The sequence below is a fragment of the Pyxicephalus adspersus genome, chromosome 10 (assembly GCF_032062135.1).
Source record: "Pyxicephalus adspersus chromosome 10, UCB_Pads_2.0, whole genome shotgun sequence".
In the NCBI taxonomy this organism is placed as follows: Eukaryota; Metazoa; Chordata; class Amphibia; order Anura; family Pyxicephalidae; genus Pyxicephalus; species Pyxicephalus adspersus.
Window position 1 is genome coordinate 26,623,306 of NC_092867.1, and position 19,110 is coordinate 26,642,415.

The 19,110-nt window shown below is 38.8% G+C and overlaps 2 protein-coding genes across 3 annotated transcripts in view; one reads left to right on the plus strand and one right to left on the minus strand.

Moving 5' to 3' along the window:
• Positions 1-225: 225 nt before the first annotated feature.
• On the plus strand, positions 226-14,879 carry ATAD1 (ATPase family AAA domain containing 1). Its single transcript, XM_072423762.1, has 10 exons — positions 226-345; positions 2,718-2,882; positions 4,743-4,841; positions 7,414-7,534; positions 8,071-8,271; positions 9,302-9,408; positions 9,968-10,057; positions 10,695-10,745; positions 11,342-11,475; positions 12,093-14,879. Exons 2-10 carry the CDS (start codon positions 2,721-2,723, stop codon positions 12,202-12,204), a joined length of 1,077 nt encoding a protein of 358 aa, XP_072279863.1. The 5' UTR covers positions 226-345; positions 2,718-2,720; the 3' UTR covers positions 12,205-14,879.
• Positions 14,880-15,975: 1,096 nt separating this feature from the next.
• Positions 15,976-19,110, minus strand: part of PAPSS2 (3'-phosphoadenosine 5'-phosphosulfate synthase 2) — a 29,794-nt gene continuing 26,659 nt past the window's right edge. For both annotated transcript variants that reach the window (XM_072423758.1, XM_072423757.1), the window contains 2 exons: positions 18,758-18,987; positions 15,976-17,959 (listed from right to left, as the gene is read on the minus strand). In XM_072423758.1, coding sequence (XP_072279859.1) covers positions 17,818-17,959; positions 18,758-18,987 — 372 coding nt within the window. In that variant the 3' untranslated portion in view covers positions 15,976-17,817. The remainder of the gene's footprint in view (positions 17,960-18,757; positions 18,988-19,110) is intronic.

Sequence of the window (19,110 nt, forward strand, 5' to 3'; positions counted from 1 at the left end):
TTTTTTTTTATCCCTTCAAGTGTTTCTTTTTATTCAAATGTTAGCAACATTACTTTTTCATATGTTTATATTTGCTTATTTTATAAAATCAGTAAAAAAATTATTAGAGAAAATAAACTTTATTTATGTAGCAGAAGGTTGTGACGGTTACTAGGTTACAGCCCTGGCCCGGGTAGCAAGTCACATGACCCGCAGTGTGAGGCATATGCGCGTAGTAAGGACAGAAGGGAACCTAAAAAGCGGAACTCAAGTGACAAGTTCCCCGGGGAAGACATAGCAAACGCACTGTATCTATTACCGTTTTAATTTACTTTCACTTCCTGGATCGGCGGTGTCATCAAGCCGGTGAGTGCTTTCACCTTGGCCGCAACATGTGGGGAGCTCTGAGCTCACCCGGCACTCTGTGCTCGTTCAGTGCCGGGTGTAAGAGGAGCTGTGTGGGATTATAGAGCTGCTGTAGCGAGCCCTGGGGGCGGACAGCCGGGGGAAGGTCACTGGGGCACAGGCTCATTATAGGACATGGAGCTAAGTGGCCATGAGGCATGAAGGGTTTCCTGTGTGTACTATGCATACAGCTGCATCCTCATTCTATATACCTGGCCGTTCCCCGTGTCTGCAGATATATTATTATTATTATTATTATTAATAATGAGGATTTTTATAGTGCCAACATATTACACAGCGCTGTACATTAAATAGGGGTTGCAAGTGACAGACTAATACAGACAGTGACACAGGAGGAGAGGACCCTGCCCAGAAGAGCTTACAATCTAGGAGATATAGGAGGGGGGTTGGGCTGCTGCAATGGCTGCGTCCAACCCCCCGCCCCCTCCACTGGGTTCATCACATTTCCTTCAGAGGGAGGGACATTATATTAATTGGCTTGCTAACACTTATTTTCTTACAACTTTTTCCTTCCTATTAATCTTAATAAATTGTTTTGTTCAAATATGATTGCACAATGATCCATTGTCTTTATTAACCAGGCTTTATATAGCACCAACATATAATGCAGCACTGTACAATGACAAGGAGTTGTGCAGCACAAATACAAGCAATGACACAGAGGGAGAAGAGCTTACAATTGTCTCATCACTAGTGATGTGTCCTCATTAGAGGTGCTGGGAATTAAAATATTTCCAATTTAGAAGAATAAAACTACAGCCAACATTATAGAGCAGTATAAAACATAAGGGAAGGGTTAGTAGAAATTAGATTTAACCAGTAACCCCCGATTCTCAAAAGAATTGTAAATCGAAGAATGGCAATCACGGAGGGTGGAGCGTCCTGGGAAAGTTTTCATTTAAATAAATAAATAGTGTGATGGCACTGTGGAGTAGAGTACACTGAGTGTCACCACTGTTTTGTTTTGGCACGTTTACATGTCACTATGACAAGTGTGTGTGCTTTGGGCGGCGCCTTTCGTGTTGCATACGGCGGTTGCGGTGTGTGCGCGCAGGTTGGGTCTGTGCATAATTACTTCCTTCGATTAGTATATAGGATGAAATTCAAGTGTTAATAATTAAATCTAATTCAGTGTTCAACCCAGTTGGGAAGAAATTTTAGGCGGGTGCAGTCCCTGTATTGTGACCCTCATCAGTACCCACCCAAAAACACTGGGGGTGGTTGCTGAAATGTGCTGGGTGGAGCTCCCGGATAAAAGGGGCTGGGGAGAAGACTGTAATTTCTTTTGCCAATAAAACTTTTTGATGTTTTATACTTCCTGTTTGTCAAATAACCAAATCCCTAGCTCCTGGTGGCTCTTTGTTTAAGCTCCATATATTACATGGCACATTCCAGCCGCAGGGAATAATGTTACTCTTGCGCTTGCACTGGGGTTGCATTATCCAATCAGTGAGGAGGATTGGCGTCTTCACAGAAGTCAGACCTGAAGGTGGCGCCTTCAGAGGATGCAGCGATGACTGGTTCTGCACCTGTCCAGTATTCTCCCCAGAATTTGTTTAGCTGGGTAGGAAGAAGCTGTAGGTTTGTGGCAGCCCTTGTATTGTGACCCAACTATTCGGTAACCACCCAAAAACAGACCCTTTTAGCTGGGGTAGTGCTCCCAGCTAAAAGGGTCTGGGGAGAACACTGCTCTCATCACTGTGGGGCAACTGCGCAGGGTAAGTATGTGCCATAATCAGTACGCTGTGCATACTTGCTGATTATGACAGAAGCTCACACCAAAGAGTTTAGTTCCCCATTAAATCAGAAGTAGGAGGAGAAATGAAGAGTGGAATGTATAAAGAAGATTTAGCCTAGGTTGTCTATTTATACTTTTTAAGTATAGCTCCTGCAATCCAGCCAGCAGTCATTGCTGAATACTTGTTATAGATAAATATAGCATATTATAGTTTATACCTAATCTATATGTCAATATGCATATTTGCTTTCTGTTTTTTTTGCGCATAGAAGCGAGTAGGTTAATGCAACAATGTTGTCCTTAAAACGGGATAAATATGGATATAGTTCTATCTTTGGTCTTCCTGGAGACGCTCTTTTGCCATCTTGATTGGCTGTGATGACAGTTATTATATTTCAGGAAAAATATATTGTTTGTTTTATTGTAAATAAATTAGTAAATTGATAACTGCCTGTATGTGATCAGTTATATTTGTAACAATTTTCCTATAATGTATTTTTTATTGTAGTATTGCAGCCTGTACCCACCAGGAGGCACTGTAGTTCTAAAACCATTGTTTTACCTTTTCTTTTAGAAAATGGTCCACTCAGAAGCCTTTTCTCGTCCTCTGAGCCGAAATGAAGTTGTTGGCTTGATCTTCAGACTGACAATATTTGGTGCGGTCACCTATTTCACTATCAAATGGATGGTTGATGCCATAGATCCGACCAGAAAACAAAAAATTGAAGCTCAGAAGCAGGTATGATTGCATCATGATATACACATATAATAAAAATTAGAAAAACAGTCCCAATGAGTCAGATTTAAAAAAAAATAAAGGTGCTGTCATTAAAAAACAGATTCTTTGCTTTCCGGAATTTTTAACATAAAATGCATACTGAATTTTTGCTATGAGCCACAACAATATTATTATTATACAGTATTTGTATGGTGTTGACAAAATATGCAGCGCTGTACAAAGTCCATCATCGTGTCTCTAGCTGTCCCGTTGGGGCTCACAATAAAATGTCCTCAGTCATATGTCTTTATTAAAATCTAAGGTCAATTTGGAGGGATGCCAATAATCCTTATTGCATGTTTTTGGGATGTGGCAGGAAACCAGAGCACCCTGAGGAAACCCCGCAAACACAGGGAGGACATTCAAACTCCTTACAGATAGTGTCCTGGCTGGGATTCGAACATGGGACCTAGAGCTTTGTTGCTGTATGTTTTGAGTATTAGATACCTAATATTACATGTTATCTAGATTTGATATACTTCACATTAAATAGTTAAATACATGATAGAACGATCAGTTGTGCTGTACTATAATGTTTCTTAAATTAACTACAAACAGTGAATTAGGTAAATTTACATTTGAAATACATGTTTACTGTTTTAACTTCCAAAAATGTTATCTGGTTCACCCAGTTTTGTGATTTACATTCTGCTGCTGCAATGCAAGTCAAGAAGTAGTAGACTAATTTTCCTGGCTGTATAGTAGACAACTGGCCATATTTCATATGTTTTTCATCTTTGTATTCAGAGTGTAGCTTTAATTCTCTATTGATGCAGCTGGCAGTCAGATATGAAGATGCATTGTTACTGCAAAATCTCTATAAATGTGTTTATGACCAGAGAAGGAGGAATAAAGAAGGACTCTTCATGCTATTTATCTTAGCTCAGAAATTATCAGCTAGGGCCTTCCTAAGAGTGATGCAGTTAAAACGGACATAAAACCAAATTCTTATGTCACATATAGTATTTTAGGTCTCCCGCTCTGTAACCTCATTGAGTAAAAAACAACACATGTAAAAAAAAAAAAAAAAAACATGTAAAATACAAGCGTTTTAACAGCCCTGGAATCCTTTTGGCTGCTGAAAGAGCTGCCACAAGGGTCATATCTGTACTCGCATGCTAAGCCAGACCTAGACAACTTAAGCTGCGTACACACTGCCAATTTTTGTCGTTGGAAAGGATCTTTCACGATCCTTTCCAACGACAAGGGAGTGCACGATGCATGAACGGTGCTGTACATACAGCACCGTTCATGCTCTATGGAGAGGGGAGGGGGAGAGCGACGGAGCGGCACCCTGCTGCGCGCTCTCCCCTTCCCTTTCATTAGGATCGGCTGTCGTCCATCGTCCGTGGATCCGGCAGGTCGGTCCTCCGGACGATGGACGACACCGACTGTACACACGGCAGATTTTCGCCCGATAATTGGCCGATGCCGATTATCGGGCGATAAAAATCTGACGTGTGTACGTAGCTTTAGTGTTGCGTTATCATAAATCTCACCTGTTGGTGTTTGGCCCAGGTTTTCATGTTGGTCCATGTGGCTCTTTATCTGGTGCCTGCTTGGATTTAGCAGAAAATGTACAAACAGCAGCTGGTGATTTCTGAAGCCTTACATTACAGTAGTTACTCATTAAACAATTTAGTATGTACTGCACCTTCAGTTTTTAAAGACTTTTTGAGTTGACCCAGGGCAAACCTATCAATACAATGCAAACATAGTGTAAAAGTCAGAATGCTCTTTTGCTTACTGGGTAGATTGTCGGAATGTATTTTTTCTTGTTTATTGATAAAGCTGTTTTTGTGTCTCTGTTCTGCTTTTCAGGCTGAAAAACTAATGAGACAGATTGGTGTACAGAATGTGAAGCTGAGTGAATATGAAATGAGCATCGCAGCTCATCTTGTTGATCCACTCAGCATGCTGGTAAGTTGTGTACATGGCACCGTGACCTAGTTTGAGAGTGGGGTAGTGATATCTTCTCTTAATATGTAAGCAAAAGAAGCATGGCTGGTAATATGCAGCCAAAATAATGTTGCATTGTTGTTTTACTGCGCTTTATTGATAAGTTCTTTCTTCCAGTATGTTAATTTTCATGCCCAGACTTTTTATTCTTATTAACCTGACTATAATTTTTAACGCCTCTCCTTGTTGAATGCTGAGTTTTTGCACTGTCTGGTTCTCTTGCCACCCCATCAGCTCTGGGTGAAAAACAGTATATTAGTTATTCTAAGTGGGCATGGAGAAGGGTCGGGGTAGATTCTCTTTTGGATTGTTTGGCTGAGAGTCCAATGGAAAGGTCTGTGAAGTCGTTCTTGTCTGTGACACCATTTTCTTTCAAGATCTGAGTGTCACTTGTATGGTTCTGTATGTTGTCAAGGAGGAAATCAATCCCCTTGTTGGTCTGCACCCAGAATGGACTGGCTTTGGAAAGGAGTCATCAGAAGCCGTCTTCATTTTTCCTCTTACAATTGTTGCGCATAGTGGAGATGGTTTTGTTGTAGAGACTTTGGTTCTGATAACAAATGTAAAGGAAAGTGAACAGTTAAAAAAAGAACACTTTAGATGACCAAGAAATGAACCTATCCCAACACATAATTTTAAATTTCTTAAAACATAGGCTATGTACACATGTCGGATGCAAGAATTTGAAGTGTGTACAGTGGTTGCCCGATGTCATGTTACCTGTGTGCGATGCCTTGGGCTTTTCTCTCAACTTTTACCCAAACCCTGAATGAAAGTCTCGCAACATACAAACTGTCTTTTGCCATACAAAAAAGTAGCTCCTGGCATTTTTTTAAATATTTTATACTGCTCTTCACATGTAAATAGCCTGGTCTAATGCAGTAGTGGCATTGAGTATAGTGTTGACAGGACCCTGGGCTTCTGCATTATAGGAGAACTTTTCAAAGTGGGTCATAATGTGTTAAGTATAGAAAAAAAAATCAGTAAATCCTCACAATATAAGTAGAGTTGTTCTATTGTCCTTTAAGAACTTGTTTGGGAAGTTGTCTCAAACAAAGTCAGGACCTTGAATGGTTTATGACAAATTTACCATGTATTTTTGTACTTGCATTGGGGAAAAATGCATACTTTGCAGGAATTTTTTTTTATTTTGCCCCAGCGTACACTAACAAAACACTAAATTATTCCCTTAACCCCCCCCAGCGGTATTCCCGAGTGTGACTCGGGGTAGCTTTTAACTCACTCACTTAAAAAACTCACTTACCTTGCTCCGTTGTCATCCCCCGGCGTCCTGCTGGTCCCCGCAGGTCTTGGGGACACGTTCTGCTCCTTCGGTCTCCAGCCGGGCAGTGCAGAGACGATCTTATATATATATATATATATATATATATATATATATTAATGTACACTTACATTACATGTTAAAAAAAAAATATTTTTTGTTTTTTAACAGATTGTTTTGTTATTTAAAGTTTGTTAATAAATTTGTTAAAATTTGTACCGCTTTTAGTGTGGACATTTGAACGGAATTAGACTGCTAGGGTGGTTGAGGGCTTTAACCTTAAAAGTGAACCTCCCAACAACACTTAAACTTATCACTTAACCTCCCTGCCGGTATTCCCGAGTGACCCCGAGCTACACTCGGGGTGGAATTTCCAGGGAGGCTAATGTTCCCACATTCTAGTGGTGTCCTCCAGCAATGTCCAGCGTCTTCTTTCCCTGCCGATGCCATCTGGGTATCTGTGCAAGCTGCCAATGCCCTACCGGCTTCTGTGTCCCCAGTGTATAAACGTTGGGGACGCAAGGCCAGGGTAAGCTGATGCCGGCCGGGCATCTGCTCACTAGTGTGTGCCTGGAGGTGGGGACCATCATGCAGGTGGGCTGGACAGGGCAGTAAATTTAAAATAATGACCGCTTTTGCATTTCAAAATCCTCATTAATCATACCGCCAGGGGGGTAATCCTAAAATGAACACAATATAATCCCAAATTTGTTAACTCCATAACACTTCCTAGATCTAACATTATTAGGATGTTCTTGCCAAGATCAAATAATTCACTTGTTACTGCAGTGCCCCAGTATTTTAATTTTTGGTCCCAAGAATCCATTACTTACAAGTATCAGTGTGGGGAACTTTGCATAGAAAAGAATTTTCCAAAGCAACAGGCCTTAACACAAACCTTACCTTTCACCCCAACCTTACCTAACAGTAGTAGCATAGACTTTGTGGTCCTACACCGAAAGACAATACCCCTTGGAAGTGGTGACCACTAGCGCTCTGCATATAACATTCGCACCTGCTCTAAAAAAACATGAAACCTTCAATTTTGGAGCAGCTGTCCACATGTATTGTTTACTTAAAATTTGAAATAATAAATTATAGAATTTTCTCCTCAAAGAAATACAAATGGATAGTAAATGGCATTTAAGTGACATAAAGCTGTCTTTGATCGGATCACTCGGTAAAAAGTGTCAGATCGGGAATATTAGGAAGAGCTTTAACTACATTATCATGTGACCTTTTTCTCACCAGGTGACATGGAGTGACATTGCTGGTTTGGATGATGTGATAACAGACCTGAAAGATACTGTTATTCTACCAATAAGAAAGAAGCATTTGTTTGAGAACTCAAGACTGCTGCAGCCACCCAAAGGTATTATGTGCTTTGCTATTGCACGTACGCTTTATTTAATAAATTGTTTATTTATATTTTAAAAAGGTGGGGCGATCCCTATCAAAGAACAAGTCCAAAAATTATAATTTTTTAGATTTTGTTGGGTGAATCACATGCCATTTTGTCTTTGGGAAAGTGCAGTGGTGATATTTTTGTATAGGAGGGAAATATTAGCAATCCCTGTCCTGCAAACAACTGATCCTGTGGTTTTCCAGGTTTGTTGTTCATCTCTCACTAGTTTTTCTGATCAGACTGAATTGCCTGCTTGTAAGGATCATTTCATACCTAGCAATTCGGACTGTTTCCCTTCATGCAGGAAAACAAGGCACTGCTTAAGATTCTTGGAAAAAATGTATTGGAATACTTTTGTTTTACCCTAGCTAGGAGACAAATACATTCTGGTGCCATGGGTTCACATACTAGATGTACTATGTAATATATTATTATCAACCTAAATTATCTGCAACTTTTACATGTTTAGCTAATTGTTAACTGTGTGCTGATTAATTTTATAGGTGTACTTCTCTATGGACCTCCAGGATGTGGTAAAACCATGATCGCCAAAGCAACAGCCAAGGAAGCAGGATGTCGCTTTATTAACCTGCAGCCATCCACCCTGACAGACAAGTGGTACGGGGAGTCTCAAAAGCTTGCTGCTGCTGTGTTTTCTTTGGCAGTGAAGCTTCAGCCATCTATCATCTTCATTGATGAAATTGGTAAATCCATCTATTAAAATTGTATTAATTATGTCTTAGTTTAATTACTGTCAATAATCAAAATCTATTTCTTGCTATAAAGTTTCTTTATTTAAATGTGTTATAAAGGGTGCCCACGCACTTTTCACTATTTCATTTGTATATTGTATAGTCTGATTTGAAACCATAGCCATACATTTTTATTTTTACTCTTAAATATCTTCATTTAGTTTGGCCAAGTTTTGAGATAATAATAAATATATAATATAGATTATATGGCATCTGTACTTATGGTAGATGCGGTCTTCATTAAGATATTACCGCAATTCACTTGCCTGACATGCATGTTCTAGTATGGGAACATTTTGAACATGCCACAGCAGGGGTCCCCAACCCCCGGTCCGCGGCAGTCTGACAGGTGGGCCACAGCTCTGGCCGGTGCACCCCCCAGCAGGGTCGGGGGAAGGACCCCACTTGGAGAGGCGCATCGGCCATGTCTCTGGTATGCATCGCAGGCTCAGGGCGGTAGGCGGGTTGTGTCTTTGGACAGGTCTGAGCCTGCGATGGGAGAGTGGGCGGGTTCGGGCATCATGACATCACTCTGGGGGAACACACTACTTCCCATCCATGCGTGGCTCGGGGTCTGTGCATTTAGTGGTCTGTGAACTCCAAAAGGTTGGGGACCACTGCTCCACAGCATATAATGCAATAAAATCTTTCTAGAAGTGTAGTTTCTGTACCACAAATATTTTATGTGTGCTGAAAGTGTAGCTCCAATATGACCACTTTTGCCTCCTAGGGGGAGGTAGTGGAGATGGAGCTAGTTCTAAAGTATTTCTTGGCACGTTTTTATATCTTTATGTGATAACAAGCTTTCATAGTGAAAATGCCAGAATGTTGGGTAATGGAAGCCCGATCATACTGACACACTTGGTAGACCAGTATATTGTCATGGAGGTTTATTCTGTTTTGGTTTTTGGAGGTAATTGGGCTTCACATCTCTCTAAATAATATATATATATATTTTATATTTTCTTCTCTACCCATTAAGATTCTTTTCTTCGGAGCCGTTCAAGTACTGATCATGAGGCAACAGCAATGATGAAAGCTCAATTCATGAGTCTGTGGGATGGACTAGACACAGATTATAGCTGTCAGGTATGTATGTATCTATAACTTGTGATCATATCGAGTTTATGCCGTAGAGAGTTTTTTGGGCTGGAACTGCTTAAATAGCACTTCAGGGCTTCTCTTCTTGTATCAGCAATCAGCATGTTTAGCCAGTAAGAGGGAACCATCCAAAGCTCCATATTAGTTTCATTTCTAAATAGAGAGCTCATCATGAAATGACAGAAATCTCTTCTCAACATGTTGAGGTTGGGAACTTTAGTCTTCTAATGTTTCATTTGGTCTATGGTTGGATTGTTCACGTTTTACAGCCAACAAAAGTATTTGCTAATAAAAAAAAATATCCAAGTTTGCATTGGTCTGTAAGCACACTCCCGAACCACACCCTTATTTTATGAACAGTTAACATGGGCTGGGGAAAATTTACTGCCAAAAATGTCAGGCATCAGTTATTATCTTTTCCTGTATAGTCCTGATCACTGATTTTTTTTTTAATCATTGTCTTATTGTATGGGTATAAATATTATATTAATCATTGGAACATCTGTGTTGAAAAGCCCAATATACATTTAGTTTTATTTTTTTACAGGTAATTGTAATGGGAGCCACAAATCGTCCTCAAGATCTCGACACAGCAATTATGAGGAGAATGCCTACTAGATTTCATGTCAATCAGCCGGTATGTTAATTACTTGGAATAATAATTGCAGTACTTCTCTAAATTGCATATTAAATAGACTAATGCTTGCCAGCTAGTGCTACACAGTACATTAGGAGCCTTGAATGCTGGGTAGGTCACTTACACAAATCTTGTATGACCTTGTCTTGGTCACTAAGTCCTTCTCCTACATTGATGGACCGATATTGAGTCATTCATCATACAGTCATGTATTGCATTACACCTCTGCCCACTGTGTCAGGATAAAGTCAAAGTTTTGATAACATTTTCCTCCCAGTCCTTGGGAGGAGTCAGGGCAGCACCTATATTCTGCCTGAATATAATGTGCAGGTAAAATTAACCTATAGTAAATGTACACTGCAGAATTAATAGATTTTTTCAAATAATGACCACATAATGCTTCGCAAGAGTTATTACATTGCATTGCATTCTTGCACTGGTTTTTGCTGTATGTGCTCAGTCCTCTTTGTGCCATCTGGCCTTTTCTAAGGAACAACTTGATCTCTTTTAGGTTTATTTTTTATTTTCTGTTTATTGCCATGGTTCAATAAAGTGTTTAAATTATTGCAGTTAATGCTCGGCTGTCCCCCTTTATATTTTCCCCATGCACTAAGAACTTGTTTTGTTTTCTTTTCAGTCTTTGCGACAGAGAGAAGCAATTCTTAATCTCATACTGAGGAATGAGAATGTAAGTATCTCTCTAATTCAGTAAATCTCATTATAAGCAGAGTTATATGCAAAATCTTCAGAAAATGTATTTTTGTTGGTAGACCCCCAGAAACATATCTGTCAGATTCCTAGTATGCAGCCAGTGATCCAGAAAGATATCTTTCAGATTCCTAGTATGCAGCCAGTGATCTGCATGTCTGTTGTCTAGTTCAGTTACTTCCAAAGTACTGACCAAAGGAGGAGGAGGAAGATGATGATGAGGTGGCAAGTTCCAGAACTTGGCATCTGTGGAAATGGGATGGCAGTAGCATGTCCCATATTTTGGTCCTGAGGAGTACTCCTGTTTATACCTATACTATTCTTCATGTGGTTAATATACATCAATTAGCTTTGCATTAGTGCTTCCTTAAAGAGAAACTATTAATCCATTATATGAGCGTATTCACAAGTATACACATGCTTTACCCACGTGTGCATAGAATAGTGTGAATCCAGACCTAATCATTAGTTATTCATCATAGCCTCTGCTAGATTGCCTAAATAATACAATAAATATACATAAAGTATAATAAATATTCATGATACAGTTCAGTTTAAGTGTTTTCTCTTTAATAGGTGGACATGGATGTGGATTTGACACAGATTGCGGGAAGCACTGATGGTTTTTCCGGAAGCGACCTAAAGGAAATGTGTCGAGATGCCGCTCTGCTGTGTGTAAGGGAAAGTGTTGCCAGTTGCACAGAAGAAAGGTTAGTAGTTGGCATATTTACATCAGGTTTTATTATGTATGGAGAACAGGAAGGTAAGAGCAGTGACCCTCTGGAAAGGGCATATCTGATTTGTGTCCAAGTTTTCTTGCCTAAGGTGGTAAAGCAGAACTCCATGTTTATTTTTTATTTTATTTTTTTTAAAAGAATGGATGTATTAACAAATTAACTGTTTTATGGTGCTAAAAATGTGTGTTATACCTTGGGGAAGAAATAAACCTATTCCGAAGAACTAAGCAGTGATCCACACATCATTAACACCTGAAAAAAAGTAACTTGTGTATATATAGTTAGGAAAAAAAAGCTAAAATTGCAGTTCTAAAACTAATAAAATAGTCTTTTGACTTTGTGACTTTTTAGTTTACTGTTACAGTCTGTATGTTTGTTTTAGCTGTATTTTCTTTCTATAGTTGTCAATATGTTCACCATAAAAAACAATGATAAGGTATGACAGAGTGTGTGTGTGTATGTATGCATATATATATATATATATATATATATATATATGTGTGTGTATCAATCATTTTTTAATCTTTATTCTTTGTCTTTACCTGAAATCATCTAGTAAAATCTGTTTCTTTATTCCACTGCTGCCCTAGCGAGGAAATACGACCAATTCAGCAGCAAGATTTAAAGAGAGCTATTGATAAAATGAAGAAATCCAAGAGTGCAACAAACCAGGGAGGTTTAATGCACGTCAGTTTGGACTGAATTCCTGTGGACTGACATCACCCAAGCTGTTGGCTACAAGGGGACATGTAAGGGGATGGTGCAGTAGGAGGCAGAAATACCATCCCTTGAGATATCAACCTTCATGCTGGACTCCAGCATTAAGTTACTATAAAGTAAAAGGCCTTGCAGAGAAGAAAACCTTGCCTCTCTGGTTGTGTCATGTGAGCTGCTGACAATGACTGAAATGTGTTTGAATGAGTATGTGTGATGTTTACTATGTATGATTACCATGTCTGTGACTAGTGGCATTCCAGCAAAGGGACATAGAACCACATTGAGCTGCTATATTTAGTGGCATGCAGTGGCCGTCTGTATATAATTCTTTTTCCTACTGAATAACCTACGGATATTCAGTGTCTTATACTCTGCGGTTTAGTTTATTATAAAATATGTAAGCACAGCAGTACTTTTTATTTCAACTACACACAGTTAGATCTTAATATTAGGTGAGGTTTATTGTAAACCTGTTGTATGCCCCAATATGTGTAAGCTCTGATTATTAGTAAAGTACAGGTACTGTGCTGGAGAGTTTGTGGCCATTATAGGCTTTGGAATATCACAGATAAAGATGGGATGTGGCCTAGCACCAGGAGGATGTGGGGCTTCATATTGACCTGGCCTGGTGTAGAGCCATAGCCTAGGACCCAGTGACCATCCTAAGTACTAAAAAAACAAAAAAACAAAAACAATCTAATGATGAAAGTTTGCTGTTAGTTTACATACGCTTTGTTGGATTTAAGCAGTTCCTTTATATGCAAGCTTAGGCCATTTTAAAAGAATTAGTTAATATTTTCATGGGCATGTCACTCTAATGTGCTAACAGCATTTAAGGCCAAATCCCTAAATCAGAGTTTTGGAAAAAGGTAAAATAGCAGAATATTTTTTAATTCAAATGTCCCAGTTAATGGTAGTCTTATATTGGTAAACCTGCAACAATATTTCCAAGGTAGCAGTTCAGTAAAAGAAGCACCAAGATGCTTTTATGAATAGTGACATGCATGAGGGGCCAAACTCTGGTAAGATTTTAAACAAGCCAATTTAAGAAGCCTGCATGTAACCAATATTCCTGATTGATTGCATTTTTTTTAATTAAGTCCTCTATTTACACCTATTTTACTGCATTCACATAGGACATGGAAGACAAATTGCACTGGATTTCCTGTTTTATTGTATTGTTTCTAAATGTGAGCTTAGAAAGTGAATGTCTTGGTAATTGTATGGGAAATTATTTTTTAGCCTACAAAAGTTTTTTTATATAGCCAACTTAGCATTGCTGTCACCTTGCCCAAACAGGATAAAGTGAGTGCATCTCTGCAAAGAGCCTCTTTGACCCCTTTGCCTTACCAACTCGCTGTACTGTCTTCCTCCACAGCCGCCCATAATGTTTGAGTTGTGTGACGTCCTAGTAGCCAGTCATAAAGCCAGACTCCCATCCTATATACTGCAAGTTGTCATTGCTGCGGACAATAATTTTGGTGCTGGCTGTGTAAACGTCTTGACAGATCATCAGTAAGGTAAATATGGGGGTTTGGATGAGCCCTGGTAGAGACACTGTCTTTCTGCACTGCATACCCAAGGTGAGATGAGGTCTTCAAGAGAACACATTTAATTGTTTGCATTTATTGTTCATAAATATCTGATGGAGTAACAGTACATGTGCCCATAGCAAGAAAAAGAGAATGAAATAGAATTTTGTTTCTGTAAGTAGTAGAGACTATTTTTTATTTCTGACCTGTATTTACTTCACTGGCCACAATATGATATTTTATGGTCATGCACTCTGGAATGTTGATAGCAACATTTAAACTTTAGATGCATGTGAGGGGTTTACTAACTTCTAAGCAATATATTAGCCTATTGTTAAATGCCACCAGGTAAATCAGTACATTATTAACAACACAATGGTCAAAACCATTTTAAGTCTCATGTTCCCAATCATTGAAAAGCCTCACATCATTGTGAATTAAATTAGGCCAGTTTCATTTCGATACTGCTGCTGTTATAATCACTATTTAGAGGTCACTATGTTTGCTTTGTTGGTAAGATTTTATTGCAATGAGGGTGAAGTCACCGTCCTCCAGTGGATTACTTCCTCAGTACTACAAGAATAAAATCACTTGTAAAAGTTGCCAGCAATTCCTAATACCACCTATTGCCCATTTTAAAACGGACCTTGCACTAAAAAGCAATGCACTGTTGCTGCCCCCACACACCACTTGTTCAGCAGCCCTCACAATCCCAATTTCCATTGAAAGATTTTGGTGCCCTATACAGAAACATGTTCTCATGAGATTTGGGATACATATTCAGGGAAAGGAATGTATTTTTTTTTTCCATTTTTCTGTAGTGCAGTATTAGACAGCAAGGGGTGGCAACAGTCACAAAAGTTCACTTCTTTTTTTAGTGCAAGGTCTGATTGAAGTATTGTCACTATGTTAAAACTTTGTTTGTCCACTTCTGGTGTTAAATGGCATCTTGTCAGATTTGGTTAAAGACCATTTGTTTGCCAATTGTCATGGATTGTTTGCTACATATACTTGTTTTATGATGCAGAATGTAAGGATGAAATGTTTGCTTCCATGGTTCATTGTGTTTTTACTTTCACTCTGAATGTATTACTGAAGTGTGTACATTAAACAATTGTACCGACAGAATTCCTCTCTGTGTGATACTTCTAGTGGAACAAATGTGCAGTGTTTTCTCTCACAGGTGAATGGTGCAGTGGGAAGCAGTCCCTGGATGGCGAGTTGGATGATATTTCTTCTCTGCTCTAAGTACATTTGTACGGCACATTTATCCGGGTTATAGAAAACAAGACCTTGTTACAGAAATGTGAGTACAGATTACACTCTGTTGTAAAAGCAGAACTTTGGTCAGACCTGTATCTTAAAAGAAGCTGATGCATGCAAACAAGTACAGGATAAGAATCTGCACAGTTCTTGTACAAGTTTGAAGTGATTGATGTGATGATACTGGGGTGCAAACACTGCAAAACTATAAATAACAGTATTTGCAATTCAATAGGGAAATTCAGGGCTTGGTAAGAATTATGTGTAGTTCTTTGTGGATTTGGGGACCCTGCAAGCTGTGATCTTGAGCTTCAATGTAAAAAAAAAAAAAAGATGATTGACTTTATGCTGCATCAGTTTTTTAGAAGTACATCTGCATTTACGGTTTCTCTTGGCCCCCTTGAAAAGTCTAACCAATCGGTTTATCCAGCTACTGAAGTTCACCTCATGCAGCTTCATGTTACGATGTAATAACAATGCTGCACTGCTTCTAAATTCAGAGGTGATTGCTCCTGCTTGTGCTACAGTGGGTGGGAGAAATGTTGTGGGGAGTGTGACCATTGGTTTTATCAGCCTCTTGTAGCAGTTTAATGAACAACTGCTGTTCACTCTATAGAGGAGAGTACTGCCAGGCCTCCTCCAGTTTTCATCACTTGTTCTCCTGTCACTGGAAACAGAAATTCAACACGTGTACTTGTCCCACCTAGTGATTTCTGGATTTACAGCACTGCTGCAGTATCTAGGAGGGAGCATGTGAGACACAAATGAAGAAGGAATTGTCTTAAGCCAGTGCTGCGCAATCTAAGAAATAATTATGGCTATATATACCTTCAACTCCCAACAGGTAGGAGAAAGTTAGAAGAAAGCTAAAATAATGTCTGCACTGCTGGGTAAAGTTACATTTTTACAATATACACACATTGTAAAATACAATATAAACAATATAAACAAACATGACAAATTAAATATATAAAAATTTATTTTATATGCAAACGTTCTCATATTCTTGTGGTATTCAGAGAGACAAGGCACATGTTTCCCACATTTCAATAAATACACATTTTATAAAATGACTACAAATTATATTATAATCAAAAAATACACATAGCAAGCACACTGACGTTCATTTGCGTTAACATCGATCCTTCATAATTAATTCACATGATGGCTACATCTATATGCCATTGTATACCAGTACAGTGACAGATCAATACCAACCTTCTAGTTATGGCAGAGTTATGGTTACAGTACAATGTCAGCACAGAAAAATTCACAGAAGACAGATTTGGTCCATTATTACAATGTGGACATATAAATATAGCAATTTGTAAAGAATCTACAGACGTTCATTTTTTTTCTCTTAAATACAAATCTGTGCAGGCGATTGTCAAATAACCAATGCATATCTGCCACATTAATACCAACAATAACCCTCATGGTCAAATTACAATATCTAGTTTTCTCCATTTTTTATTTTTGCTGGGAAATCCTTACGCACCAGTTAGGTTCTCCTCGACTACCTGTAGCAGTAAGAAAACCCAAGTCTTGTAATTGTAGGAAGATAAGGCTATATTCTGGCTCTGCTCTGCTTCTCCCCTCCCTTGTCAACATTTTTTGATATTTGTATGCAGTAATTTTTTATGCTGTCCTATATTAAGGTTCTTTCACTCATTTTTAAAATTGAGCAGATCAAGTAGATCCAACCATAAGCACTAGTGTACATCAGTTCAGATAAGGTAGTGAGCAACCTCCATGGAGATCCAAGTCAGTAAAAGTAATAGGTGCCAGTGCATTGTAATGGCAATAAATCTAAGCAGATCTCTGGGGATGTAAAATCGAGGAGAGCTCTGTATATGATATCATTTACAGGGTTTAGTTTCCTAAGTCAGATCATACTCACAAGATGTGCCCCACTGATGTACATACTGATAGAGATTCCCATGAGGTGGCAATGAATGGAAAACCCAGATCATCTTTAAAAAGGTAATTGACTCCATAGCTAATCTTTCTACATTCAAAGCATTAGGCAGTAATCTAGAGTGAAAAATTATTTGTATTCATCTTTGGATTGTCAGCTAAATAGAGATCAAAACATGTGATCACCTAATACAAGTGTATTTACTCTAAATTATTAGTGCTTTTATTCTTGGTCCCTGTACAGGTACATACACGTCAGATAATACTCACATGAGACAAATGGCCGTGCTGGTCTCGGGTTAAAATCTGACGTTTATACTGGTCCCCAGACATTGTTAATCACTCCACCATGGCGGACTGATAAATGACCGCGGTGCATGCCTATGGAGGGCCACTAGCTCGTTCTCCCCCCTCCATTGAGCAGAATGGTTCTGTGTGTACAAAACTCGTACCTTCATCTGACACGGATAATACCAAAGAATCTTTATAGTGGCAATCCTCTGTAAGGGGCTTAATGCTGTCTTCACACAGAACAAACAAAAGGATTGGCTAAACATATCCAAACCAAGTGGATGATTTTAACAGGATAATATCTTGGTCTTTTGGATCAATCATTGGTATATTAATATTTTAAAAAGACATTAGATATGATATAAACATGTAAATGTACCTGCTTGTCCCCAGCAATAGTGATCTATTAGGGAGATTTATTGGTTACATAAAAGTTCAAATTTTATTTAATGTATAAAAATAGCTATAAGAACTGTATTAAAAGCTATAAAAATGTGTGCTACTAACTAACACGAGAATAGATTTAATCATTCAGTTCTAAAAAATAAAAACTTTAAAAATAATTACTGCATTAGTTTGTTCATGTCAGCTCAAATCAATAGTTCTTTTCTAGGGAGCAATAATAATCAGTGAGGACCTTCCAGGCCTTGGGGGCCATAAAGCCATCTGGAGGGTTTTCACCTTCACGTGCTAGTTTTCTCATCCGAGTTCCAGAGATGAAGTCAAATTCGTTGTGCCTGGAAATGATTAGAGATTGGTTACAATGAGAAAGATAATCTGCTGCAGTGACCATACAAGGCACCTCCATTAACCTGTATTTTAGAAAGTTGTAAGGACAAAGTTTCCATGACTTTTATGCTGAGGCAGAGAGGTAAGGAAAATGCCCATGGCAAGAATTTGTGAATGGCAGGATAGATATACCAAGGGGTAAAAACAGTCACCTGCTTGTACGTGTCACTCTCTCATCAGAATTTTAGGATTTTAAGTGTTTTGAATTCTCACCATCATGAGGTTCACTAGTGTGACCTGGGCCATATAGCTGACTTTTCCAAAAAAGAAAAGTCTTTGAGCTGTGCATGTGATGAGGTTATGAGTGAGGAAGTCATTAGTAGGTGAGTATTTTTCTATCGGGTCAGAAAAGTAAATGGGACAAGAACTGTGGAGGGATGTGAAGGCAAAGCACAGGGGCTTGAATTTGATTCTAAAGGTCAAATGGATGCCAATGAAGAGAACCACAAAGAGAGGCAGCAGAAGAGGAGCGGTGGGAAGGCTGGATGAGTCTGGCTGCAGCGTTCATATTAGAATGTAGAGGAGAGAGTTGGAGTGCTCATGTCCTACGGCTAAACTAGCTTGTCCACTACAAGATCAAGCCAGGTTCTATTGGACCTGTGGCCACCGAATAATAGGGTCCATAAAATAAGTAGAAATTTTGTACAATTTAACATTTTAGTATCAGTACATATTTGTACAGGCTGTATTATCTAAAACTAATACATTTAGTAACTACATACAGTATGTCTTTTTTTTTTTCTTACCTTTCTTTATCATAGAAATCCATGCTTTTGGTCTTGGTATTGTAGGCTGCCACTCTAAAGGGAATGATTTCTACAGAGGTCAAACCTGGTGCCATGCTGAGCACTTTTCCCCCATGTGTTGGCTCATACAGGTCAACTTTAGTCTCAGGATGTGGCATACCAGCTGGGTCTCTCCCTACTATATAAAAGTTGGATCCAGCAACCATACGAGCTCTGCAGTGCCACTGAACCTGTAATGGAATAGATATAAAAGTAACAATGAAGAAATAATTTTACAGCTCAAAGTGCTAAAACAATGCACTGAGCACATTTAATACAAACACTCGGCAGTTCTATATTTTTCAGTTTATCAG

What these genes read in the sequence shown, in the direction of transcription:
- ATAD1 (XM_072423762.1), top strand. Translation starts at nt 2,721, where the DNA reads ATGGTCCACTCAGAAGCCTTTTCTCGTCCTCTGAGCCGAAATGAAGTT. An exon ending in ACTGCTGCAGCCACCCAAAG is followed by an intron (nt 7,535 to 8,070) that starts GTATTATGTGCT and finishes TTAATTTTATAG; the next exon opens with GTGTACTTCTCTATGGACCT. An exon ending in ACACAGATTATAGCTGTCAG is followed by an intron (nt 9,409 to 9,967) that starts GTATGTATGTAT and finishes ATTTTTTTACAG; the next exon opens with GTAATTGTAATGGGAGCCAC.